The following is a 27,316-nucleotide window of genomic DNA, read 5'->3' as shown; positions in this document are numbered from 1 at the left end:
ATTTCTGATCAGTAAGGATGGTATATAACACGAACAAAGCTCTTTTATTTCACATATATTAACAATTGAAATAAAATTGACTTGTTCAGCCAAGATCAAAAGATTGAAGATAGAAAATTGCCGAAAAAAAACAGTGTTTCTACTTACATGGCTTCGAGACTTATTGAAAATATAGGGTTCAGTTCGCATAGCAGTCGTATCGCTCCCATAAGGACTTAAAAATATTAAGGCCAACTACATCCATTGGTATACTCTATTTTAAGACACTTGCTCTATCCAATCGTGACTGGAAAACAGCTATATAACTATCTATCGCTCTCACAATAAATAGAGTAAGTACAAATCTCCTTATTGTAAAGCCCCTTATAGGCTATATGCTGGGCAGTGAAGCACCGCTTCAGGTACTCAATTCGGAATCCAATTCCCGTTGTGTTCCACTTGGAAAATTTAATGTTAATTTTAACTAACAATTTAGTGCTCAATTTACAATACAAACAAGACAAACTCTGGTCGTGTTCCCACGTACTCCTTGGATGTCTTAGACCCCCAAAAATCCGACAGTGCTGATAAAACCTAAACTGCGAAAACAAAATCTTGATGTTTCAATAAATCTTTATCTATTTAAGACGTCTCATGATGCCCCCATAGCTGGGTTTTTACAAGGAATAACAAGGTATTGATAAACAGGAAAACTCAGTCTTAAACGCGTTTTATTAAACAATTTAACACAAAGCGGCAATCTCACTGAATAATACATTTTCGTTCTGGACAATTTCACTAAAACAGTTGTGTCAACCATAATATTATTTATACCTTTTCAGATGCATACTTATATTTTAATTCGAGTCCCAGTAAAACACATAAGTTCATATGCGAGTTACTCGTCACACAAATCTGCTCAAATTGAAACTGTCCGTGACAAAAATAATTCTATTGTACTCTATAGGTAAATGCAACTCTACGAATAATACCGGTAAATACAGTAAAAATACAAATTGGAAAACTATTTACAAAAAAATTGAAAGCACTTATAGTGGCGCGACGTACAAAACGTTAATACAAAATAATAAAGATCACAAAACTCTACACATAATAAGAGTACCTAAATTTATTACGAGAACTTAATAATTTCAAAGTTTATAGTTCACATAAAATTCATATTTATTACTACAATTAAAAAAAATATATGTGGCAGTAATTGGACACTAAACATGAAATCACAAAATAAAGGTAAGTTGCAGTTATGTGATATTACTCCGCTAGATTCTTGCATGTTAATAAGCGGATCTTATCATGCCTTAAGAGCTGAGACGGTCATTTGAGTGATATTATCTTCATATGCAATTGAAATCAATCAATGTGAAATACTGACTGCATAACACCTAATGTTCAAAATATTTTCCGCGTATATGGAAGCACAATCTGAATCGCTCTTTATTTACTTGAAATTGCTTCACTGTGCATTGATAAGATTTAACACGCTTATATTAGCTATCGGATTTGTTTGTCGATTTGTTAGGTGTTGTGTTACAGAGATTCTTGTGTTGCGGAAAAATGGATAAAGAAAGAAAAAAAAAACATGCGTACTTCTTTTGATTGGTCGAATCAAATTCCAAGTGAAAAAGTATCCTAATTTATTAAAATTTTTCAAAAGAAATTTTGTCTAAGGTAGATCAGAGGTTGCGTAATAAATTACATTTTATCAAAGCATTATGAACTGGTTTCAAGTAAAATCCTGTCTCAGATCTTTTAAGAGCTTTTAACAAAGGTGTTATAAAAGTCTTTTAATTAAATAGGACACTATCAGTATATATGTATATCCTCTATTTTGCGATCTCAGGAACGTCAATAATAATATTAAATTGAGAATTTTTAATACTTTTTCTAGTTTATAATTTTGGTGTCAAATTTTTCCATAAATTTATGATTAAATGCCATGTTAAACATGAGGAATGTCACGTTTCTCCCATGACAACGGAGAATTTCAATGTACAACCATGACGCTGTTAAAGAAAGAAGTACTAGGAACTCCAAAAGCGTATGCGACACCTGAAGGACAAAATACAGATCAAGAAATTCTGACAGTAAATTTAACATAAAGTGTCAATTGACATTACGACTTAGTACTCACTTTATTGGGTTTGTATGCCCACACACTCAGCTGGTGGTTATCTTCTGTTATGACAGTGACTGCTCAAAATGGCAAATTCGAATTATAATTCTGACAACATTTTAAAATGCTTTATAATTTCAACAAAATGTCGTTCTCGTCCAATAAATTTTGGCGCAAAAAGGAGACACATTTACATAAGAAAAATGTAAAATTCTTTCCAGCTATTAAATTGTAAAATCACTCTTGTATTATGTGGAAAATGTAAACCCGAAAATTCGTTAATATCATAAGCTAACATTAAAATTGGACAACTGTTTTTGGTACTTGCATGCGGAAACGGGCAACGTTGGAAAAATAATTTTCTTCTATTACCTTTATATCATTGAATCACTGTAAAACAATCAAAAAATCAGATTTGTCATACAATTACTAGCGCAAACTGGACGAAATTAAAGTTTTCCAAACTTCTGCTGTAGGTTTAATTAGAGTAAATTATCCGATATAAATCGAAGCTTACTTACAATATCATTTTTATTATTATATATCATAGACAATATGAATATTCGTCCCTAATTTCAAACGCGATATATCAATATTGACCAAAAACTGCGTTACTTCACGAAAAGCGGTTTATCCACACTGCAACCATTGAGCTTAAATAGTTTTATTTTTCAAATGGGGTGCTCCACTTGCGTTTAAAACATTTACGAAAACATTTAAAGCACCTCACAGGAATAAATCCGGATAAATTTACATTAAGTAATTATTAGTCTTTGCTCTAATTTAATAATTATTATAAGTAGAAAGAATTTTTGCGTCTAATCGCGCGACGTTACGGCTGATAGCGTAGCACAAATACTAATTTAAATCTAAGTTTACCTTATATTATGTTTTATTTAATAGAGGTACTCTTCTATAACTGACTATTCTAAATAACCACTAGAAAAAATTAAAGCTGTTGTATAAACGTGATGATGCGGCAAAAATATTTCGCATGGTTAAAATTAAAAAGGTAATAAACACTTTAAGGTAGCGAGTAACTTCTCATTGTTATAATGAAATCGGAAAGGAGAATAAAATTGCTCAACCGTAAGCAATATTCCAGTAAATTAATACTTATTTTGTTTTGGCATAGGAGTAATGGATATCAATTTACAAGTAAATACATTACTTGATAAGTCGGCATTAGAACAAATTATTCTGATTTTGTAATGAGCATTGTTACGTTAACCGTAAGTAGTACCTGGTAATGTTATGGCGATAACTTCTGGGGAATATATTTTAAGTTATTTGACCCTTGAACAGAAAGGGTATGTATATCATTTTATTTGAGACTTAAAAGTCTCCCCATTTAAACTCCATAGCAGAGAAAAACATAAAAAGTATATCTAACTGTACAATTGACAAGTGCCAATTGCCAATTATTTCTTAAGTCTCCCAGTCTTTCTACAGTAATAGTAATACAATGATATACATACCAAAACTGATTCGCAAAGAACCACTGCCTAAAGCCTTGATGTTTGTATGTCTGACGTTCTCCCTGCTGAAAAGTTTGAAAAAATAGATAAGATTGGTACATTAGACTTGGAATGGCGGTGAAAAGTTTCCTTAAAACTCATTAATGCACATACCTGAGAGGAAACGACGAAACTGAGCAATACCTTTATCTTTATCTCAACGTTTCTTGAATATTATCTTCTTAAAGGTGTCAGAACCTTGACCTATTGACGCTTACATGGCAGTAAAAACTCTTCACTATAACAATGAGAATGAATAATTTCTATTATAACATCTAAACCAACATTATTCCAAAAAATCATTTTTTATGTTACAGGATACAGAGAGCATTATCAAATCACGTTACTGAAAACCATGCCCGAGTTGAATCAAACCTTCATAGATACCTCTGAAATATCCAAGATCTTCGACACGCGTCAGGCTAATCACAAATTTTGTCACCTTTTAAAATCAAAAGGGAAAACCGGCATTGAACTCAATAGACCCAGAGGCTTCGTTCTACACCGTCGTACCATAGGTACTAAACACAACCCTGGTACTATCGCTATCCAAAGTTACATCTTCCGGACTAGCTAAATCTACTTTAACGCTGCCCGAGTTGTTTCTTTTACGCTGTCCCCAGTTGCTTAAGGTCCACTGATAGACTCCATCATTGGATTGATTGCAACCATCCACTCGAGTAGGAGGACTGTCCAACGTCCCTGAACTGGAGCTCATTGTCTCACAGGAATCATCAGCACTACGAAATCGGCCTATACCTAATGGAAAAATTATAACAGTTGTTAAGTCTGTGTGTACCATATAGGGCCGAACCCTTTATAAAGCTTATTTTCTACCAGTAATTTAACAAAATCATAAATTTGATGGAGTATTTTATGCTCAAAAATCATACATAATATGTAACTAATTATGTTAACTTTGATGAAAAATGTGGCGGTACACAAATTTAAATTAACTGGTTCTCCTCTTTTATAATGGAACCGTACTACAATCTTGACGAACGGGGTTTTAGACTCCTTGTAAAAATGTGTGTGCCTTACCGCTGTCATCGGGAGAAACATGGTGTTCTTCTATACACCTCAACAAACTCTGGCAAATATCAGATTCGAGCGAAATAGGATCGTCCGAGTCTCTGTTGTAAATAGTAACGGCTATTTGAGCGGGATGAGGTACCGGCAGTGGTATGACCATTTTATCGGGGGAATAAGGTCGGTACTGGCGTTTCCAGGGCATCCATAAAGTGGTCCTCGTGCCTCGTAATGACCCCAGTGAAGTCGTACATTCGCTAGATATAAGAAATTTGTAGTAAATTAAGAGGTTAGCTACAGTGAAAGAAATTCATTTCTACTTCGAAAAGGTCAATCATTTTTTGGGATTCCTCAAGGCTAAAATTATCTGTACAGTGTAAAAATCAGTGATAAAAAGTAAACACGAAACTATAATGAAAACTGAACGAAATTGTTAAACAATAAGGCTGCCTCAAGTAAAAAAAAAACACAGAAAACTGATTTTTTAATCTGTGATGATTCTTCAAAGTTTAGAAAAGTCGAAATGTATTAAAATATAACAAAGAAGTACCCAACGATTCCTACCTCTTTTTTTCAGCTTTCTTCCCAGTAGGCGACTGTTTGACCCGGGGATTAAATGCCGACACTTCTAAATAGGGCGAATGTACCTGAATATTTCCGCGCGGTGTGTATACGTTTCCAAGTAAATCAGGACCTCCAGCACCTGGAAATGCATTTTACGTTATTTTTCACGTATTTATTTTTAGATTGAATGTAGAATGTATCCTACAACTGTTCTCGCAACAATAATTGGGAACGAACTGAATATGCCTATTCTTTCTTCTAGTGTCTTCTTTAAATTTCAAAAGATAATACACTCTTAGGGGTGAAAACTATGGTGTTACTTACCCAATTGAGCACACTGCACCATCTCCGTATATCTAGTCAAATCCGCCTGCGGATGCGCATCTAATCGAAACGTGGTGTCCGTATGATCCAATGGAGTTAAAAAATCCAAACTAAATAGCTCTGAGTACAACAATCCCGCCAATCCTGCCCAATCCCCAGGACTTAAGGCTTTGTTATCCCAAAACTCGTCTTCTGTACATCCAATCTTGTGAAATATGTGATTCGGATAGAACTTTTCCAACATCATGGCCCCTTGTTGAATCGCTACTTTAAGTTCCTGCGTGGTTAGTTTTACTTTGCTTTTAACTGTCACGCTTAGCCCCGTTTGTAAATCCCTCCTGCGCCGCTCAAGTTTTTCGTGCAGAACTGTTAGTAGATCTTGTGCTTCTTTTTCCAAGTTTTTATACGGTCCATTTTTTGAGAGTTGTGCGGAAAAACTCCCAAAACACGCCTCTACGAAATGACTAAAGTCTTTCTGAGGCTGCACAATGGTGCCTTCCATGACTGTTTGATAAGCTGCTAGTTCATCCCACTCCATTTTGGCTTCGAAGGCTGCCAAAGCTTGCTCAGGGCTTATTTGGAAGTAATAGTCAGAAGCGAGACCTGGTCCCGCTACGCGTCTCACCGCAAAACTGTCGCTAGCGGGAATCCTGCCTCTTTTCTTGATTATAAGATGGAAAAGGCTGGCGTCCCACATTAGTCTAAACCAATATCGAGCGACTCCTCCAGTTAAAATCACCAGAGCAATTAAGGGACAAATAACTGAAGCTACAAAGAGAGCTGCAAGTGGCTGAAGACACCCTTGGGCCACAATGTTCCAAAACAAAGCTTCGAACAGGACAAAAAATCTGTTCCTTTGCGGTTCTGGACTATCCAAATCATAAACCAAGCCATTGGTAATTTGAACCATAAGAGTCAACAAAGGCATCCAAACAACAGCAGTCAGGGCTATTAAAATACTGAAGGTAATGGCAGTCAAGCAAACCAAAGGAAAAACGAACACCAATCCAATTGTGCCAAAAAGACCTTTAAAAAAGTAGTTCCAGATTCTGTTCAAATGCCTTGTAAACCCTTTACCAATGAACCCAGTATCAGGTTTGGTCTCGAAGTGCGTGCGTGACTTTGAAATATGCCGCCAAAGACATAAAAGTCTTGAAGCAAGGGTAGAAGATGAGCTAGATTTTCTGGGAAAAAGGGTGCCGTTGACTTGAGAGAGCTCTAAATCGGGCATAAAAGGTTCTAAGAGCAGTAGAGCTCGTAAACCGAGAGGACTGCACCATGGAATGACAATACCAAAGAAAAACATGGCGTTCCATGTCCAACACCAAGTGCGGTGGAAATAGTTGAAGATCCGCCATAAAGGCCATCTTGTCGTGGTTGTGCGTACTATTTCTTTTTCCACTAAAAATACCTGTAAAGAAAGTAAGTATATAAAAAATATAACCTACGTTCTTAGATTCAATATGACTCTTAGCTACGCCGTGCAATTAAAAGCACTTACTGGTTGGCTCGGATCTGATCTCGGAGTAGTAATACTAGTGGCATGTTTGCTGAGAACCGTGGGTACAACCTCGGACTGCCCCTGGAAATTCCTCCGAATGATCCAGTTAGTGGGTAACCAAATCTGCGTTGGCCACAGAAAGCTTCTGGTGGGTGTTTTGACCTTTTTTAATTCCCTCAGTAAAGCAGGCTCCCTCTAACATACACCTCTATTAAAAGGCAACATAGAAAGTTAAAAAGGAACACACCTCTCTCATAAAAGCTAAGTCTCGATTCAAAAAATAAACGGTCTGCTGCAACCTCTGAGAGTTACACAAAGTTAAGCCTTCTTCATGTGCGCTCCATTGGTTAGCCTGGCTGAATCTCTGTTCGGAGTTCCGCAATTTAGCCCTAAGCCAAGGATCGATTCTCGACAGAATTGGATGGACGTTTTTCAGTTTATTTTTCACTTCTTCCTGAGTTTTGTGCAGTCGATGTTGAACATTTTCTACCTAAAAAGACACTGTAATGAATCAATAGACGCTCTAATGAATCAATAGTCCACGTACCGCCCTATGCATTAAAACAACGCTTTGGGCTTGCTGAACCAACAATTGCGCAATTCCATCGCCAAGTCCGTTAATATCAGGGTGCGACAAAATGCTGTTGTACACCCTTTGTAAGTATTCTTTCATCACTGCATCGTTAACTTCCTTTTCAATGTCCTCGTCAGGCATTTTCTGCGCTCTCAGTTCGGCAATCAGTCTTTCGCGAAAATGCAAAAACCATCCCCTAGTCTCTCTCTCAAGTATCGTCACCAAAATGGGCAACGCCTTGCGCATCAAACTACGATCCCACAGGCGCAGATCTAGTTCCGATCCAGACGGAGTCAGGAATCTGTAAGGCAGTGCTACAGGCGGCTGGCTACACTCCCTAGCTACTTCAAATTTCTCTGTCGCTGCTCTTCGCAATTGCTTTTTTATGTAGGAATATAATATTTCTAAGGCATCCTCGTTTTCCGCCTGAAACCGACCCTTAACTAACACTTCCTTAAAACCTTCAAAAAGAGTACTTACTCGACAAACCAATTCGGCAACTAAATATTTGCTCCTCTCTTCACGGATTTTTGTATCTAAATTGTGCGCTTGTAGACTGGGAATACCAACGAGAATGTCTAGAATTCGAACCAGACCAGAGATCAAGGCTCTGATTGCTTCTTTGAAGCTAAAGAAGTGGGAAAAAATGCGTTCCCTTGCGGTGACAAAGATAAAGCGCAAGGCCAAGGCTAAATCGTCAAGCAAGGAGTTCCTGCTATTTTCAATGCCCTTTTGTAATAGTTGTGAGAGCCTCCAGCGATGTTGCTGGCCGGGGAAATTTAAGGATTCGACCTCAAATTCTCTGAAAGATGGTAAACTTAGTGAAATTAGGAAAGATAATGTAAACACGTTTGAAGAACGGTAAAACTTGCACATTTGTCACACAAAATGCTACTTATTCAGTCGGCAAACATAAAGGCATTCAAAGCAAAACAAAACAATAGATCTTTTAATTGAACATAAAAGCCAATCATTGAAAATTAAGGATGCTTCCCGGTTTGGAACTAATATTTAGTTTTTTATATAAAAATAAATCAAAAACACCAATAGAATATGTATTATTTTATTAAAACCGAATAATCAGACAGCCAATTTCTAAAAAAGGAAGAAAATGCCAAACAGAAAATCAAAGAATGCTGCCTTCTGGAACAATAAGATTGCCTTATGCAAATCTTCTGTTAATTGTTTAATAAAGGATGGAATAGTAATAAGAAAAAATAACAGAAAAATTGCAATTGGCTGAATTGCTACAGAAGATAAACAAAAAACAAACTGTAGAAGTCACTGCACAAGAATCCAACATACCCATATAATCTAATATTTTCTAGTTGTTCCTGGTTCAACCTTTTTGGTTTTCCAAACTTATCCTTGTGCAAGCTTTACAAAATAACGCTTTGAGTTTTAGAAAAATTAAGGACTTAATCAAATCACGTTGCATTTTATTCAAATACTCTTCAAAAATAGTGGATGATAAGTTAATGCAACGTGACTGAGGCATGGAATGGTTAGCAGTTTTCTAAAAATATGTAAAACGGCTTTTCATAAAATTTTCTATGGATTTTACTATCATGGTTTTTAGAATTACTTATATTCTTACAAAAATAAAGCAAAACTAAATATGAGGACTCTCATTCATAGGGTTGGCTAAATACTAAATAATCAGTGCTATTAATATGACGCAGTGTGGGTTCGTTATTAAGGAAGTCTAAACATTGCAAACAAAGGGTAATTGACAATTTAAGTAGCCTTCAGAAATTTGGATCCTATAAGAAGACAAAAATAGTACGTAGGCGTTTGCCTTTTTCAGTAAGAGTTCAAAAAGTAAAATATAACAAAAGTGTAAAAATTATGGAGCACATAACAATATTACAGAGGATGTTTCAAAACTCTCTGGATACACAAGTTTCCTTAAAATTCCAAACCTGATGATCCTGTATACCTAGAAAAACCTCTCAAAACTAAGAAAACATCATCAAATCTTCCTCACTCTAAATTTCAATATCTACCGTAATAGCACAATAGTTACATATTCTTTCAAAAATATTATGGAAAAGTTGAATATAATTTAAATTTTACTTTGATAACATTATTGTAAACCATCCCAAACTCTTAGATAACATTTTTACACTTACCCTCTTTCTCTAATATACTCCAACTGCTTTCCAGACAATTTTCTTGGTTCCCCATTGGCATCAACAGCAACTGCGTCCAATTCATCAAAAGATGGAGCAATAAACAAGTCTCTAAGATGATATTTTGTTTTGCAGCGACCCAAAGACCCCTCAGAGGACAATTGTGATGTTGGAAAACTATCACATTGAGAAACTGGATTTGGTAAGACTGAAATGGCAATCAAAAATCCACAATAAAATCTAAAAGAAAATACTTCTTATGCACAAAAACTTACTGATAGGAAAGGTTTTCCAGTGATAAAGAAACTGTTCAGCTACGTGCTTGACATTATTAACCAATTGCTCAACCTCAGGAGGGGCACCAACCAAGTTAACTTCAAAATTGATGGGCTCCCTTTCAGGCTGAAGAGCATCAGGGCCAACCAAACCACTGTCATGGTTGTTTTTAAGGGGATATAGAGATGTTGGACGGGCATATTGTGGTGGGTCAGTATTGATGATCTGGGCTGAGCGAAATTCTACCTTATTGTGTACTAAAATAAAGGTAAGGAATGATAAAAATTCACGAAAAGATTTACAGACTTACAATCAGGATCTGCTCTAGTATATTCCCGTTCAGAATTTTGAACCCCACTTTTGGATTTATGATGGCCATGTTTACGATCATATTGTTCAGAGCCAGGACTTTGACCAGAATCAGAGCGATTCTGGCTGGAACTAGTTGAACTATGGCGATTGTGAGTTCCGGATTCCACTCGTCTGTGTCCTGATGAAGTTCTCGACCCTGAATTGGGCCTGGAACTCATTTTTAGGCTACAGCTCACCGAAGGAAAATTGTTTTCACATAACTGGAAACATTTTTTTTTATTAAGTCAATAAGTAACTCAAATTGATGTCCTAACTGATATCGAATTCTGACAACTACACCAATGCACACTTAATGAGGTATCTCTTCATCAGGTTCGTGAAGTAACTTCTAGTTAGCATGTTTCTAAATATCATAATAAAACAAGAATAATTGAAAAAGTCGGCCATGCTGCATTGAGGACATACCAGTGCAGGTGCCTGAATTCGCCATAACACCATTAAACACTTACTAAGTATTAGTAATGTCACTACGTCTAAAAACTTGTGGAATGCTTTGTTAATAATTATGTTTGGATGTTAAAAAGCAGACACTTTATCTTTTAGTAAAACTGAAGATTTAAAAAACCTGTGTTCTGTGTTTATTAATTTAATCTGGAATTGAATGTTAGTTCCCTACTTGAAGGTTAACCAGTGTAAACTAAAACTTGATTGATTGCACATTAGGAATTTAACATGACAACTCAATAACATAGAACTGCAATCAATTAAGATATTAAACACTGACTACTGTTGGAAATGTGAATATAGTAGAATAATTATTTAATCTATACTTTGGATTATTATAGGTGCCAAACAAGGCTATTCTGTAACCACAATTTGATGAAGATTGCAAAGATGTTTCTAAGAGTTTTATAACATAAATGAAGTAATGTGAATAAAACTAGGAACGTTAATATTTAAATTAAACATTTATTTACCTATTATTTAAAGGACAAACTCTGCAATGCGAAGATGATGCCCCCAATGGCACACTGAAACTAGGTTGAGAAGCATTTCAGTGACCCCACATTCTCAGTTCGTAAATAATAATTAGGACACTTCACATCCACATTCCAAGACTGCTGTATTTCATTTGGCATAGAAATCCAGGATAATATCCGAAAATAAACCGTAGTTAGTAGAGTCTGTAGTTTTTGGCGTACTCCCGAATCCCGATTACCCCGAATCAGATTTTCCAGTTTCCAGATTTTCTTGTTTCCTATTTTTGTTCTTTGTCGAACTGTCAAAACATAGGTTGACTGTTTGACACTGACAGTTTGCTGGTTGGCTTTTAACATTTATCACTAAGAGGCATTTTTGTATCTTTAAGCGCCTCGACCTTGATGGTGCGGATGGCAGATCTTCCAAACGTGATTTTTGCCCTTATTTACCTGAGTCCAAACCGCTACTTCTGGAGCTCTTTTTCGATGCCTAAAGGAGGCGAAAAATTAAAAATGGCAACACTAAATTAAAAAGTATAATTATATTTATAATTTTTTTTAATAAACAGAAAAAAACCAGGAAGAGGAGATATGGTTTTTATTACCCAGGAACGAAAAGTTTTTAATATTTAATTTTTGTACTTAATATATCTCATATATTAAGTTACTCCCATTCAAAACTCTTCCTGCACTAATTCTTGGTAGAAAGCCCCTTCTGGGCAGTTGTGTCAGTTTTCAATGTCATCTCCATCTTTTTTATAAGCTTTTTTTGGTTATTTATATTTGAGAATTAATTTCAATTTTAGTATTCTTATTCCTAGTTAAAACCCCGATCATTCTTCATTTCTTCTTTTTAAAAAATTAACTGACATGGCTGGGAGTAGGTTAGAAAAGATAGGAACAATCTATACAAGGTTTGTTACAAAATAAATCACACATTTTCTGATACACTTTGTAAAGATATTTAACATCAACACTATTATTTTGCATTATATTTTAGAGTCACAGGATTGATACAGTCTAAAGCTTTGAACTGGGAGGATCGCCCACTTTGGTATGACATCTACTCTAAGTTTCCACCAAAAGAAGAACCTAGTTACGATAGACCTGTTCCAAACATCAAACTCAGGCAAATATTCTACGAAGACGACAAAATAAGAGCGTAAGAAAGTATCTACAACCACTGACAACTAGTCAATAATTTTTGAATAATTTAATTGCAGCATATTCCATAGAAACAATAAAAAAATTGGCACTGTTCACTTGCTAAGTAACACTAGTAGTCTTACTCAGAGGTTTATTGAAACATACAAAAAAGTAAAAGAACAATATAAAGATCAAAATGTGCCAGAGGAACATTTATATAAAGAGACCATTGATTTAATGAATCATGATAGAGTGTTTAAACCTCAAGAGACTTTTCATGAAATTGAAGGAGAAGATTCAGTCAGTTTAAGTACTGCCTTTAAGGAAGCAAGAGCCAAGCTCAAAGATGGCAGCATAAACATTAAAAATATATTTAAAGATTAGGTTTTAGTTTTTTAGTCTTTGTTGTTTTTAAAGTTAATAAATAATTGTAAAATAGTGTATTAATCAGTTATTATTTGACAATGACACATGTTGAAGTTGTGATAAAGGTTTTAGAGGAACCCAGGTAGATTCTGTTACGCTCATTTTGCCAAAAAAAATACATTCAAGCTTGCGACACAATACAAAGTTGCTTTGACGCACACTGCATGAATATGTATTTTTGCTGAACGTCTTATATTCGCGGTAGGCGCGTCAAATATTCGTTGTTCTACGAACTGGCTTTCCATTCATCATGACTTCTAATAATTTTGGCAGGTGAACTAAAGGAAATACACTTAAAAATAACAATTTATTTTCTATGTTCCAAGAACAACTGTTACTGCCTATGTGTTAACTTTACAGAACAAATAATGATGAAAAAGGAATAACTGCTACTTTGCTGAATTAAAAATCACCTTATTGCAGTTAATGGAGAATTATTAAGCAGGAATTTAAAGGAAAATTGAAATAAGTTTCTCTATAATACATTATATTTTCTTCAAAGATCAAGGGATCAAAGAGTCCATCTATGAGGCAAATACTTGGAAGAACCGTAGCAATTATTTCTTACATATCAGATATTACCAAAAAAACCATATAAAAATTAACATTTGTAAGACTAAAAACCACTGAATTGTTATGGTAAAAATACAAAAAGGTGTATAAATTTACAAAATATAATTTGATTAAAGCAAGAAGAAATATACAAAGCAAGGGGATATTGACGCCTGTCAGCGTCTTCGAAACGCTATCTTACTTGCACTTTCTCATTAGGACACTGCAAATTCGCATCATTTCTTTAAACGAACATCATTCATGAAGAAATACAAAGTACCAAGATAAAAAAAAATTCTGAATATAACGAATTAAAGTATTAAAAACTAGACATAACAATGATTTCACTGAACCGCCTAGCTCTGAATTGTCACATACATCCTCTCTTGGGAAAAATCATATTATTTACTATCACTTGAATATACATAATTATTAGGTATCTCAAAGTGCTAGGACCATGGTTCGATTAGGAAGCTCACCGCCACGTGAAAACGGGTTTTTACCGTAATCATTTATATACATTCACTATTATTATAATTCGTTATACCTAATTAGAAAATGTTCACTGAACCTCACCTTCGGCACACCTAAGACGCTTCATTTCAGATACAAATACATAATGTAGGCAATACTGATTTAAAATATTACGCTAATTAAAAAAGAAATGGGCATCAAAGTAAGAATAAATAATAATTAATGCAAAGGAATATGGTTAAAATGCTGTCAGTTGCTTGCGGTTGACGATTTATTCCTTAAGTATTTGCTATACTTAAGATTAAAATGTCGAAACTGCAACTATTTATAAAAAATAAATAAACACAAAACAAAACGTTGTTATAAATATGGTTGCGGAGAAATTAATCTGCTAAAAAATAGTTTAAAACTAGACAAACAGTACAACGTTATCAGGGCGGGGTTGGCAGTTTTGATAAGGTTACTTCCGTTCACGTTGAGCCGAACATCGCTAGAATCCTATGGTTATTTCCTATTAACACTAATCCCTTCTTATAAATGTTCTTCCCCTGAAACAAATAAAATCTCTAAAAAAACAATCTGATGTCGAGACAAAAATAATTGCTTTTTCCCAAAGCGGTCGGAAGTTGTACCTACAATCTGTTTAATTACCAATTGTACCACAATCTTTAGGCTGGCAGTGCACTGATGTAACAAAAACGTTAAATTAAGATGAAAATCTATTTAATTTAATACATTTTTAAGGGAAAGTCAAACTGTACGTTACAGTTATTTTTAGCCGTGCGACATCTTGATTTTCGTACCTAAAAGAATTGTCCAAGAGTAAAAAACTAGTAGGCTATTCTTAAAGATCACGACACATAAGATGTAAATTAAATGAGAATGGCATAACATAAGGGCAGAGTAACGCAATAGGAGACAATACTTACTCGAACAAATCAACAATATACCGGATGTCCCACTTAACAATCTAAATGTAAGATTACTTCTAGTCAAACAAGTAATATCAAATTTTTGCAGCCTGTAGCATTAAGAGTCCCAGTTCTTATTGTTTCATCGTAGATACCAAATAGTTAATTATAGTTCAATTACTCGAGGGGAGTTCAATTAGTTTTTAGAACAATAGTTCGATAATTAAAGCAATAAGTTGAATTACAGCAGTTGATTTAGAATTCAGCCACTTAAGTAGTAACAATTACTAATTTACCACCTATTTTTTCAAATTTAGTCATTGATAATTCTAGTTCAATTATACCATAAATTGTGGGTTAATTGGCAATTGTAATCCATTATTCTTTTTAAATAATTATGACAGATCTCCTATTCCACCATCCAAATAAAAGCTCCAATAAGGCAAGTCGTATACTTACGTGATAGTCTTTTTATCAGTTGATTTATTCTCAGGCCTGGCCCTATTTAGCACTTTCAGGAAATCTGAGGTCTTGGCTCGCATTCTACTGTGAATGTAAGCCTTCGAACACTTAATATGGTAGTGTAGGTAATGTCTAAACATGTGAATCAGATTGATTGTGTTCTCCCTCGTGTTCTTCGCTGTATGCCTCGGGAACAAGACGAAAGTTACGTAACCTATAATCAGAAAAATGTCGATTAAAATTATAAATAAAGCGTTGATAGGCAAAAGAAACTCACCAACATTGTTGTCCACCGTGGCGTCTGTATCTTGGAGTTCTAGAGGTGGCTCCCTGTGGCTGAATAATACAGGTGGCGCAGTGTGGGACGCCCGTAAGCCTTCCTTCAATTCCTGCATAAACACTTTTCCTATAATCACATCATCTTCGTCGCGAAACCGCGTCGAAAACACTACCGTCACTCTGTCGGATTTGGCTTCTACGTATCTAAAAAAGAACATTCCATGTGACTTAACAAAGCAATGTAAAGATGTTTAACATACAAAGTTTCATCGTCCCGATAATGAATCACCGCCCTTTTCTGGCCTTCGTCTCCCGCCTCTTGAAAGTCAAAGTATTTTTCAAAAACTGATGCAAAACAGTTTCGTTTCAATAGCCCTAAGGTTTTCACCACTTTAGGCCAATCTGAGGGTATGTTTTCTAAATCTAGGAGACACGTTACGTTGTACCCACTCTCGGCTGGTACCATCAAATAAGAACCATACACTCTTTTGAGCAGTTCATCAGCGCCGTGCTCTTGAAGTTGTTTGTAGAATTTGAGGGAGATACTAATCTGAAATATTGAAAAAAAGCAGTGTGTTTTAAAAAAGTATGGCATCTCATATTAGACTCTGAATTCCCGTAGGTGTCTGGAAAATGGTACTGTTCCATGCTCTGTGTATTTTGTCGTGCCTTAATGAAAGAGGTGTATTTTCAGTATAATTAATTAACAATGACATTAACATATTTCCAAGGATATCAACGTGTTTCATAATTTCAAAGACTGAGAAATTGAAAAAAATAAAATAATAAAGATCAGAAAACATTACTTTCAGATAGAAAAATTGAATAAAAAATGTAAACTTTAGGTGGTTACGTTCAATGCCAGTAATTTACCGCAAAAAAGTTCGGAGGGCTAAAAAGAGGCTTGAACTCTAAAAAAACATCACTCTGTATATTTTCAAATTAGTTTTAAGTTCCAGTTGACAAGGACTATTATGCATCCCAAATTTGAACCGAATACCTCAAAAACTAAAAGAGTAGTAAAGAAAGGAAATAGGAAAAAATGAAAAATTTTAAACATCAGGTACGTTAACACACTATTAAGATCATCGAAGACCAGAGTCAAAAAGCATTTGGAAAAGTCAACATTGTGATAGACGATATTTAAGAAATCAAAGTTGCTGTACTCATAGACAAGTCACTATTAAACTAATGCTGAGGTAGGCTGATTAAGTTATTACTTTCAAAATATTCTTCTAGTTTTATGTTCATAGCTTTTGAGAGAGCAAATAGACCATAATGCCTATATAATATTAAATTTTTTCTGGATCTAACTTTTTGAAAAGAGGAATTATTTCATCTACCTTAGGTGTTTATGGAAAAGTTCTCTAAGATAAGGATAATTCATTACAAAACTACATAAAATGTACATACATAACATGATGCTTTCATTTTAATCAGATAAACAATTAAAAGGTTACATGGGCAAACCAACTCTCACAGTACAGTATAAACAGTACTCTCACAGTACAGTATAAAATTGCAGAATTTTTATCTATATCTTTCCTGACAAAATCAGTAGATCCATAGAATGAGCAGAGGAAATTGGCAAAAATATTTCAGTCAGGAAAAAGTAAAGGAGTTAAGTTGTCAAATAAATACCTTCTATGGTATTTTATCTTCGTGTATTTGCTCCCTTAGAGAAAATTGTATTAAAAACTCTTATGTTTGGTATTAATTGAGGTAGTAGTAACCCTACATAATATATAGAAATGCAGTACTTAAGTCAGATATCAGGTCAGAAGGTAATTTGAAAATATAATTTCTGTGGACATTATTGATGTAAATTGTTGCAAAATTCTTTTCCGATGTTAATCATTGCAATAAAGCAGCAAAGTTTACCTGAGAGTTTCCACTGCAAAGAGCAATGTAACATCATTAATCAGGTTAATAGTCAGTCAACATCATTAATCCATTAAAGCTGCTGAAGATACTTTACAGTGCTTAAATGGTTAAATGAGTAAGCATTATAAAATGAACAAGTAATATATAAAATGAGGTATAAAATCAATAATTCTAGGAATGGCATGATAAATTTAATAAAGAGTTAGAATTTACTACCTTGAAATTAAAATGGTAATTAATTAGGAATTTATTTATGTCTTCAATCAAATAACAGTCCAAAAATAGAGTATCAATATGTACTGAAATTATTATTTACTTACCCTAATCTTAGACTTATCACCATTGAGATTAGAAATGTGATATAAGACTCCATCAAAGTCTGCCACCGTTACATCTATGCTCTCATTCTTAAGCCTAGGAAAGCAGAATGAAAATTCAATAACAGCCTCTTCAGGGCCCCCTTTTTCTGTTAACAATTGATTACTCAAGCCTGAAGGTTGGGTATTGGTAAGATGACTCACTAGTCTGTTTCCTGCTCTGGAGTTTTTGTTGGATAAGCGATTCAATGAACTTTTAGGGCAGGAAATGCAGACTAATGTTTATCGGAAACAAGAACGCCTCACCCAACCAAAACCGGCCCATTTTACCAAATATGCAAAGAAATCTGGGATTAATCGAACTTACCCGGCTTGCGCGTTTTTTATCTTCAATGTAAGTGTATCCTCCACTACCCTGTTATTTATTTCTAATAGAATCATTGTTTTTAGTATAAATAAGTACTTATAAATTAGAAATTTGCAAAAAACAGTATTTTTCGTACGACATGGGAGGTGGTGCACAGTTTTTTCTTGTCAACGATAAACGCCAACTTCAAAAAGATTAATGTCACATTTGACGTGGACATTTAGCGACGTATGACAAGCAGGGCCCTGCTTTATTACTCAAGACTCCTCGAAAGTACTAGCACATTATGTGAAATTACATTCTCTTTACTGAGGGTTCTGTTTATCAACGCCGCTACTAAATGTTCGTGAGTCAATATAGGCCTGTACAGTGATAATGAGTTTTCGACATTGAACGAAATAATCGTAATGAAAGGTAGGTATGTGCATTGACTCTCAGATGGTGCGGCACATGCAAAACGTGGTAGTATCGACATTAGCCGATAGATGTCGCATCTCGCGACTGGGGTTTTCCTTCCTTACTGTTTCCAAAGAGTATTGAATTTTGAAATATTTTTAATATTTTTAGTCTAGTGTCTAGATTAACAGCAAATAAACGGAAGGTAAGATAGTTTTATTAACACGTTCTATTAACATATTCGCATATCGGAGGTTTTCTCAGTAAAAAAACGACTGCTAAGATTGGGATAGTAATATGATTCTCAACCACATCATCCTCCTCCCTTAAAGGTCTCAAGTCAACGTTGTCTCTAAAGTCTTGGTCAAATTTCTGGGTCATAGAGCTGGAGTACAGTTCTTCAAGAAATTGTCGTGTTTATAAGAGTTTCGCCTGTATACGTATTGAACGTAAATGCTCGTTATAAATCCTGATTGACGGATTCGCGCTTTCAGTTAGAATAGATATAGCAAGAGTGCTTAGGTTAATTTAAGTTAGGAAACAGCTTAGACACTGAAGATCAAATTACTTGCTTATATTCCTCGTCAAACCTGCTTTAATAAACTTTCTCACAAAATGAATAGGCTTACACTCATTCGTTGAAATTATCTATCTAACGAAAAAATTATTATTAAATCACACAATTTTTTCACTTAAAGATGTGTATCGCCTTTTACTCATTTTATTAAAAATAAAAGATTTACCATATAAAGTATCTGATAAGTAAATAAAACTTTTAAGTACCGCCTACAATTACATGCAGTTGTCTAATACGTTACAAAATTCTTTTGCCTTTGACAAAGCCGTAGTCTGAATATCAATCATCTCGCTGAGCAGGTTTTTCCAATTGGTAGCGTAATGGCGTTTATCAAACCCGTTTTTCTGACTAGCCTTATACAGATCACAAGCCATTTTATGGAAATAGACACAATTCTCAATAACGTGCCGGTTACTTTCCAAGACCTCCCACTCCATTGAAGAAATGAGCAGTCTTCTCTCCTCTTCTTTAAGCATTTCGTCATCGACGTCGTTCATCTCTTCCGAAGTGTCGTTATCTTCCTCTGTGTAGCCTACTTCGTCGATGTCATTATCAGGATTGTCAGTCGCTATTAGTTCTTTAACTCTATCTGCATACCTGAGGGTGTTGAGTGAGTGGTCAACGGAAAAGTTTCCTGGACTTATTAACGCTATCATGCAAGTCCTAGATTTCTCACCAATAAATGAGTCTCGGAGTACTTGGGTTAGCTTGCTGCCCCTGAAAGGCAGGTGAGCTCCCTTTCTACCTAAAGCTCGGATACACTCTTTCAATGCCAGTAGGCTCTTATTTATGTCTGCTCCTTCTATTCGAGTTTGCCTGTTTGATTTATTGTTGTCAGCCCCACGTTCGTTGCCAGCCAAATCGATGAGGGAAAATTTCCCCTCGATATTTCTAGACCCGGCTTTACGTAGTATGATCTGGAATACTGCATGAGATCTTGATGAATTCGAATTGGCCGATGTTTGCCCAGAGGTCCGCTCTAAACTCCCTTTTTGAATGAGATCAATCACGTCTTCGACCTTAGTCACAATCTTCTCAGTTAATCCTACTACCTGCACTTGCTGCTTGCCGTCTTCTAGCACTCTCAAGCGTTGCTTCTTCGCCAGGAGGTCGAAAACCAACTTTCCATAGATCTCGAAAAAGCTGGCAGACACCATGAAGTTCTTGTGGGAGTACTTTGAATTGTTTAATGTTTTGAAAACATCTACAGCTACAAGTCCGTAAATGCCATTTTTGAAATTCTGTTGTTTGCCCCGAAATTCTCCTCCCATGGTATGGGTCTTGCCAGATCCGGTCTGGCCGTAAGCAAAGCAGGTAGCCATTCCTCCTTCGAAAATGGTCTTCACCAAAGGTTTGGCGGTGAATTTGTAGACTATGTCATTGGAGCAATTATCGTCAAAGACGTAGTCAAATCGGAAATTTTGATTTTCTAAATATTTGGTAAGGTCTACTTTGTGTTTCGGTTCGTGCACTATCAGTTGGTTTCGAGTGTTGACTGTAACCATGTCCACCTCTTTCCGTCGCTCCTCTTTTTCATTTAAAGGTCTTTTCCTCACACACACCTACAAAAATCATTTTTAAATAAAGTAACGCAAATGTCATAGTTTACATTACGGTAATCTGATTCTCAATCACAGCGTCATTCTCCCTCAAAGGTCTGAAATCAACACTATTCCTGAACTCCTGAATCATTTGCGCAAATTCCCAGTAGGGGTTGTTTTGTTCCAGGTACATGATCAAGTCTTTTTGGGCTTTCTCGTCTGCTTGTCTCTGTCTTCGTTCGTCGCGGTTTTTTGCTATAAGTTCAACTTTCTTCGCTGCTTCCGACTTGTAGTCATAGACGGAATCCCACTTGTTTCGAGAGGTGCGTTTTTTGTGTGTTGGAGATTTTGGAGGACTAGGAGGGGGTGACGTTGAATCTGAAAAAAGATATACTATAGGTCAACATAGGTAGGGTCTAACGAGTATCCCCATGATTAAGCTCCAGAAATGGACGCCCGGTATACCCCTAATTTTTTTTAAGACTTAAAACGAATTTATGTACGTAAAAAGAGAAGTCATAGATAGTGGTATCTTTCGCATATTGCCAGAGTCATTTATTGGGGAATTTAGGAATGTCAACGGTATAGATGGCTTCTGAAAACAAAGACAAATTTACGGCACCTCGGAGGACTTCCGCCATTACCTTATGAGGCAGTCTACAAAGGTAGCAAGGGAAGTCTCTAAAAAAGGAGGCGGACAAATACCTATTAGTTTTAAAAGCTACTGGATTGATCCTGAAGAACTGGGTTTTCAAAGTGCTTCCTTCCTATGTCTTACAACATGCTTATCAGATCAACATATCTAGTGACCTGCTACTGAGCAAATGGAAGGCGAAGATCAGCCTATCTGTGATTCCGAAAATTGCGGTGATTGAAATCTGTGTGAACCGCGAGAACTAGGGGTAACACTTACTTAGTTACAATTAAGACACTCCAGTAATTGGAGGCTATCCAGCTACTATTTTCCAAAGGATGTTCATTTCTAAAAAACTTACTTTTGCTCAATTTTATAGCTGCCCTTCTACCATGCATGGAACTCGAGTGAAATCACCTATTAATAAGTAGGCATAATCCTACGAAGTTATAAAATCTTTATGGCAATCAAGCAACATCCAAAAGTATACTAGGGACAATGTGCTATCACACTTCAAAGTAGTTTGTTAGTCTAACTAGCACCAGTGTCTCCTATACAGAGACGTTATAGGGTTAGACAGAGTCGGACTCGAACTTATTGGGATTTCTTAAGAAGACTTTTTTGAAATTCTTGTAGATTTATGTTGTCAATTATTAGCTCGTTCTATATTTAAGAGTTTTCGAAATATGTTAACTTTCTTACTCAAAAAATACAGGAAATTTGACGTATTTAAAAATGTTTTCAGTGTGTTGTAAAAGGAGTCGGGTAATCTAAGACAGAATTTATATTGAAGCTTAGTAAGCACCTTCTTCGTTTTATATAATTTTCTTAATTTCCTTATTCTAGATTGCCAATTAAAATGTCATCAAGGGTGTGAGCCTTAAGCCGGCTCTGAACTTGTAGAAACTTTGACCTAAAAAGGACCTAAAACGTCCATTGTGCGGCCCTGACAAAAGGTCGCGGTCACTAAACTATATGGTGAGCCTTCATTTGGATTAAAAACCGAAAAAATCAATGCAACATATTGTATTCGATCACAATAAGTTTAAGGGAAATATTAATAAATTTCGCGAAAATGACAAGCGGATAATGAATATCCTTTTGTGGAAACTGCCAAGGTCACGTATCATACGGCTCTATTGCGGGAAATTTCAGAATCTGTCTTTTGTTGTTGAAACTCTATTATTAATTTGAATATATGAATTTAAAGCTATCGATATTTCCTATTTTAGCTCGAGAAATATGGGTGTGAAAGATACATTTAAAGAAGAATAATTGTAGAGTTCAAACCATTTCGCTGCATGATGCCTCTACCAGACACAGCATAACTTATGATTCTATTCTATTATAAATCTAAACTTCTAGATATCACTTACCTTGTAATCTTGGTGTAAAACTGTTTTGAAGCCTAATAGGAACATGACTGCCTCCAGTCTTGTGGTTCTTACTTTCGTTGTTGGTCTTTGCCGGGGATGAGGGTGAGGATGATTTGGACGGTCTCTTGTTTTCTTCGATGAGGTAGGGAAACATTTTTCCTCCTGTCAAAAAATTTCCGTCAGTTTAACGTCACCAAAATTTAAACGACACGTGTCAGCATTTTACCTTCCAAAGAGTAAAATAAGTAAGGTCAAGCTGATGAGGCGAGGTTCTACCTTGATAGGCAAGTAATAAATCGTTCGGAAATTGAACCGTTATAATTTTCATGGAAATATTCTAATGCAAAGAAATTTAGTTGCAAGTTTCATTGCGTATTTCGCAAAAGCTGCCTAGTGCGATAATGATGATTTTATGGAATTTGGCCGAATTTGGAAACGATGTGCAGTGTGACTTCGTGCTCAAATATCACTCTACCCGTTTTTTTCACCGTCAAGTGCCGTGTCTGAATTTGGCCTTAAGCTTACATGTTTATCATCAGATTTCAACAACTAATACAAGATAATTCTATGAAATTTATTAAACCTTCCAATATTTCCATCTTTGGAGATTTTTCGGGAATTTTCAGGGAGATTTTCAGATAGGATTTTTAATAAAATTCAGATACAATTTTGGAGAAGCTTTTTAATTTTCAACGCATTTCTCAGAATTTTCAATGAAAATAAAATATAGTTTTGGAGATGATTTTTTAAAGGAATTTCTGTACATTTTGAAGGTATTTGTTGGGTTTTTGGGTTGTTAATTCAACAATTTTTCAACGACTTCTTCGAATTCCGCCTATTTGAAATTTGATTAGATTCCATCAAAATCTCTCTATTCTTCTGGGACTTTGGAACCTTTTCATTTTTACTGAATTTTCCAAATTTAGTCAAATACTTATTTTTAAATTTTTTTGACTTTTTAAAGATTTGACGCTATGTCAAGGTGTTTTCAAATATTTAGATTTCCTTTTTTTTATTCAAAAAAATTATGTTTTATTGCCTTATTGAGTTAGCATTTTGAAGAAACTGAACACAGAATTTCGATTATGTTTTTAAAGAATACTCAAGAACTATTCGGAAATTCCTTACGATTTTTCAATGGCTTTATTTGATCATTATTTGCTATTTAAAGATAAAAAATATGTATCTGCTTTTTCTGTGTGATTTACTCAGGGGTTTCCAGGAGTTTTAAAGCTGCTGTGTTACCAAAAACACGATTAAACATGAAAATTTGCCGTTTATTCATATTCATTAGAAACAGTTGGAAAATATGACCTTATCTTAAATTTTTTTAAAAAGCGGCTTCTGAAGCCAAGAAAAGTTTAGAAAGGACTCCGCAAATTCAGTAAAATTGACTAATATGTGTTATGTAATGTACAGGGTGTTTCCTAAGTGAGGTTCGTTATTTCAGGACACAATTTCTTATGGTATTTAAAGGAAAAAAGTTCCTATAAACAAGTGTTTGGAAATGCTTGGATTCCGAGATACAGGGTATCAAAAATGAAAAATGAAAAATATATTGTAATTTGAATTAAATTTGGAACAGTGAATGTTAGTATGTTGCTAAACGGCTGCATTTTCATTATAAAATTACTTTTTATCTGCCGCCACTGATACGATCAGACGTTTTTGTCATAAAATGTGGAATGCCATTAGATTAAAAAAAAATTATTATTTTCGGACTCTAGTAACATTTTAGAATAAAAAAAGGTCTCTTGATTTTTTTGCCGAATACTAACCAATTTTTAGGAAAATGACATGCTTTTATTTTGTGTCGAAACTCATCATTTCTATGATTATTGTTTCTAGTTGCTGGCCATTTTTCTAAGAATTTTGTTGTAAAAAATTACGAGAGTCCGAAAATAATAGACACGTTAAAAATCCATTGGCGTTCCACATTTTACGACAAAAACTTCGATTAATTCACGCTTAACTACGCCACTAGCGGCAGACAAAAATTGACTTTATATAAAAAATTAAGCTCTTTATAAACGTATAATAACTACAAAATTTTAAGAACCTAGCATTGATGATTATAAATTTGTTTTAAATAATAATATGTGTATATATATATTTTTATTTCAACATACTGTATCTCGAAATCTAAGCATTTTTGGCCACATGTTTATGGGATTTTTTTTTTAATACCAGAAGAAATTGCGTACTGAAATTATAGGCCATACTTAAGAAACACCCTGTATAAGATTTATTAAAATTAGCTATATAGTATATTATTTTCCAATATATTAACTACACTAATGAAGTTAAAAATATAACATCGTCATGAACTGAGCTGACTTAAATCAGTAATGCCACAAACTAATTTTTGACAAATTAGTACAGACATAATCCGGGTTAATTGGTTCATTTGCTTACTTTTTTTATCAAGAATTTTTCAGACACTCTTCATTTATTACGCATTAAAAAAATTAAACAACAGATAAATTGAAACAGCCGTAAGAATGATTGAATAGAATAATCGACTAATTACCATTTCTAAATGATATCCTTTTGCGAAGGAAAATGTAACAGCAACAACAAAAAACCAGAATAATAACAAACATTTCGACTATATTGCCACCAACACCATAATATGTTTCCACTATTTTAACAATTGCTATTGCGTATCTATTCATAGTTCTGAGGCAGAGGACTTCCATTTGAGAACCTCATAAGGAGATCTGCGTGGGGTATCTCGACATTATGTGGTTATACCAAAACGATTTCACTCATGGTCAATGGTCAAAACTGAAAATAAACGAACTTTTCACTGATTTAATTATTAAAGGAGTATATTATGTAAACTGGTGGTGTGTAGAATTTGCACTAGGCGCTTGCATCAATCGTAGGTAGGTCATATGTTACAGGTAAATAGTTATGAAAGGAGTGAAACATCTTGGCAAGTTTTATTTGATTTTAGTTAGGGTTTGGTCATATATTGACGCCCTGAAGGGTAAGAAGGGACAGAAACTGAGGAAGCTTAGAGCGTGTTTTAGTGGGAAATTTAATGTAGAACTATTGTTGACTTATTAAATAAAATAGAAAGAAATAAATTGATAATGAATAGACAGGAAATAGAATATTGTGAAATGAATACGAAATGATAATTTTTACGAAGGAATTTTTTTTGGCAAAAATCCATATCGTGAAACACAAAAAGTAACAACAAGCTTTTTCGAATTAAGCAACAACATTTTTTAAAATATGATGGCAAAATGCCTTAGAATATTCTTACGAGCGAGTAGGTACTGCTTCACTTATAAAATATAAATGTTATTAACAACGCAATTAACTTTTCGCAGCTACTTACCATTGCGATGTTTCAGAATAAATTTCGCCGGTATAAAATCTCCATTGCACTTTTGCATTGTCGAAAGTCACTTTTCTACTAACCGTAAGCACAAATTTTGAAAATTTTGCTGCAATTTACATACCGGTAATCGCACTTAACTTGGCTAATTAAGACAGTTTCCCACATTGTCTAGAGAAAAATCACTCTATAATGAACATGTGGAGTGTTTAAAAGTAGCATGTTTGAAAATAGACACGTGAGTCATTACTTCTGATTCAATGCTATCACGGTGTTTTAACCAAATTCGATTGATGAATTTTAAATTAATAATTGTTATTACTGCCAATCAACTAGAGACCTTATATAAAAATACGTATTTTTGGATTTATTTAGTGTTGTTTCTGAGAAGGTCTAAACGCAAATTAAGATAATTCTGTTTTATTGTTGCGGATGATGGATATCTAATACTGATACTTGATGAAAAAATGCAATCAGATGATAACTAATGCAAAACAAATACCACGGTTGATTGTTAACTGTCTTGAACTTGTGGGATTAATGAGATTTAATTTTTTTGCTGCCCCACTTGGAGCCGTCACTTTAGATTGCATTAACTGAGATTAAACTAAGAGCACAAATACTTCAAACTTACCTCGATTATCATGAATTAAAATAAACTTCTGTAGAAACATCTAAACTATTCTAACAATGAATGGTAAATTTGCACCTTTGACGATCGCTTAAGCAATCAAGATTTATTGCATCAAAAAAATGTTATCTTTGTTTGTTAAACAGGTTTAACATGGAATATAAAACAGTAATTCACCATTTTTGGATTAACTTGATGTTATAGGCTCAAAAATGAGTATCGGTATTGATCAAACAAAGGGGTGTTCCAATTTTCAAACATGTTTAATGTGTTTGGGGTTGTTCATTTGAGCGATAGAAGGCCGGAAGAGGTTTGGAACAATAGGTGGGATCGATAAGCATATTGCAGATACCCAATGATTTGCCAAAATTTTGTTTTGGTTGTTGTGAAAACGGGGCCTTGTTTTTTATTATTGATATTAAGTGACTAAAAATACGAAGATGTTAACTAGCATCATTAAAACAAATTCTCATATACTCTCATGATTTATTATTTTGTCGATTAAATATTTGTTGGCAATTTTCAGATCATCTGGAATACTACGAAACATCTTAATATGAAGCAGAATCTAGTAGCAATGCAGATCGTAAGGTAATTCAAAGTCTGAATTGTCAAATTTTTATACAAAAAGCATACGGAAATTTTGATATTTTTTAAACACGAGAGGCAATT

The 27,316-nt window shown here is 34.7% G+C and overlaps 4 protein-coding genes across 8 annotated transcripts; 1 reads left to right on the top strand and 3 right to left on the bottom strand.

Moving 5' to 3' along the window:
- Positions 1-693: 693 nt before the first annotated feature.
- LOC136411643 (uncharacterized) lies at positions 694-11,639 on the bottom strand. 2 transcript variants are annotated; one of them, XM_066394289.1, is made up of 13 exons: positions 11,320-11,639; positions 10,341-10,602; positions 10,030-10,287; positions 9,755-9,962; positions 8,928-8,999; positions 8,103-8,424; positions 7,596-8,048; positions 7,296-7,538; positions 7,049-7,243; positions 5,548-6,958; positions 5,224-5,362; positions 4,672-4,916; positions 694-4,389 (listed from the first exon to the last, which is right to left on the bottom strand). In XM_066394289.1, the coding sequence occupies exons 2-13, from the start codon at positions 10,558-10,560 to the stop codon at positions 4,130-4,132; spliced, it is 4,026 nt and encodes a 1,341-aa protein (XP_066250386.1). In that variant the 5' UTR covers positions 10,561-10,602; positions 11,320-11,639; the 3' UTR covers positions 694-4,129. The 2 variants fall into 2 exon arrangements, with proteins under 2 accessions (XP_066250386.1, XP_066250387.1); XM_066394290.1 differs by lacking the exon at positions 8,928-8,999 and having other exon boundaries at positions 11,320-11,638.
- Positions 11,640-12,077: 438 nt separating this feature from the next.
- Positions 12,078-12,909, top strand: mRpS23 (mitochondrial ribosomal protein S23). Its single transcript, XM_066394078.1, has 3 exons — positions 12,078-12,236; positions 12,323-12,484; positions 12,546-12,909. The coding sequence occupies exons 1-3, from the start codon at positions 12,193-12,195 to the stop codon at positions 12,850-12,852; spliced, it is 513 nt and encodes a 170-aa protein (XP_066250175.1). The 5' UTR covers positions 12,078-12,192; the 3' UTR covers positions 12,853-12,909.
- A 278-nt stretch (positions 12,910-13,187) lies between these two features.
- Positions 13,188-18,322, bottom strand: Arpc2 (Actin-related protein 2/3 complex, subunit 2). Its single transcript, XM_066394028.1, has 6 exons — positions 18,141-18,322; positions 17,777-17,870; positions 15,833-16,122; positions 15,571-15,776; positions 15,291-15,507; positions 13,188-14,468 (listed from the first exon to the last, which is right to left on the bottom strand). Exons 1-6 carry the CDS (start codon positions 18,212-18,214, stop codon positions 14,441-14,443), a joined length of 909 nt encoding a protein of 302 aa, XP_066250125.1. The 5' UTR covers positions 18,215-18,322; the 3' UTR covers positions 13,188-14,440.
- Positions 18,323-19,108: 786 nt separating this feature from the next.
- LOC136411560 (kinesin-like protein Klp10A) lies at positions 19,109-26,770 on the bottom strand. 4 transcript variants are annotated; one of them, XM_066394178.1, is made up of 4 exons: positions 26,648-26,770; positions 22,665-22,826; positions 20,728-21,032; positions 19,109-20,675 (listed from the first exon to the last, which is right to left on the bottom strand). In XM_066394178.1, the coding sequence occupies exons 1-4, from the start codon at positions 26,685-26,687 to the stop codon at positions 19,329-19,331; spliced, it is 1,854 nt and encodes a 617-aa protein (XP_066250275.1). In that variant the 5' UTR covers positions 26,688-26,770; the 3' UTR covers positions 19,109-19,328. The 4 variants fall into 4 exon arrangements, with proteins under 4 accessions (XP_066250275.1, XP_066250274.1, XP_066250273.1 ...); XM_066394177.1 differs by lacking the exon at positions 26,648-26,770 and adding an exon at positions 26,014-26,330; XM_066394176.1 differs by lacking the exon at positions 26,648-26,770 and adding an exon at positions 25,195-25,317.
- Positions 26,771-27,316: the final 546 nt, after the last annotated feature.

The sequence above is a fragment of the Euwallacea similis genome, chromosome 10 (genome assembly GCF_039881205.1).
Source record: "Euwallacea similis isolate ESF13 chromosome 10, ESF131.1, whole genome shotgun sequence".
NCBI classification, from domain to species: domain Eukaryota; kingdom Metazoa; phylum Arthropoda; class Insecta; order Coleoptera; family Curculionidae; genus Euwallacea; species Euwallacea similis.
The sequence above is the reverse complement of the archived record's forward strand: the minus strand, read 5'-3'. Positions and strand labels throughout refer to the sequence as shown.

Coding starts and splice junctions, on each gene's coding strand:
- LOC136411643 (XM_066394289.1), bottom strand. CDS start 10,560: ATGAGTTCCAGGCCCAATTCAGGGTCGAGAACTTCATCAGGACACAGA. Junction 10,288..10,340: donor TACTAGAGCAGATCCTGATT/GTAAGTCTGTAA, acceptor CCTTTATTTTAG/TACACAATAAGGTAGAATTT. Junction 8,425..8,927: donor GAAAATATTAGATTATATGG/GTATGTTGGATT, acceptor ACCATCTTTCAG/AGAATTTGAGGTCGAATCCT.
- mRpS23 (XM_066394078.1), top strand. CDS start 12,193: ATGGCTGGGAGTAGGTTAGAAAAGATAGGAACAATCTATACAAG. Junction 12,237..12,322: donor ATAGGAACAATCTATACAAG/GTTTGTTACAAA, acceptor ATTATATTTTAG/AGTCACAGGATTGATACAGT. Junction 12,485..12,545: donor GAAGACGACAAAATAAGAGC/GTAAGAAAGTAT, acceptor ATTTAATTGCAG/CATATTCCATAGAAACAATA.
- Arpc2 (XM_066394028.1), bottom strand. CDS start 18,214: ATGATTCTATTAGAAATAAATAACAGGGTAGTGGAGGATACACTTACA. Junction 17,871..18,140: donor ATAAAAAACGCGCAAGCCGG/GTAAGTTCGATT, acceptor CTGCTTTCCTAG/GCTTAAGAATGAGAGCATAG. Junction 15,508..15,570: donor CACGGTGGACAACAATGTTG/GTGAGTTTCTTT, acceptor TTCTGATTATAG/GTTACGTAACTTTCGTCTTG.
- LOC136411560 (XM_066394176.1), bottom strand. CDS start 25,267: ATGTTTGTTATTATTCTGGTTTTTTGTTGTTGCTGTTACATTTTCCTT. Junction 22,827..25,194: donor AAGGATATCATTTAGAAATG/GTAATTAGTCGA, acceptor ATTTTTTGACAG/GAGGAAAAATGTTTCCCTAC. Junction 20,676..20,727: donor TGATTGAGAATCAGATTACC/GTAATGTAAACT, acceptor TGATTTTTGTAG/GTGTGTGTGAGGAAAAGACC.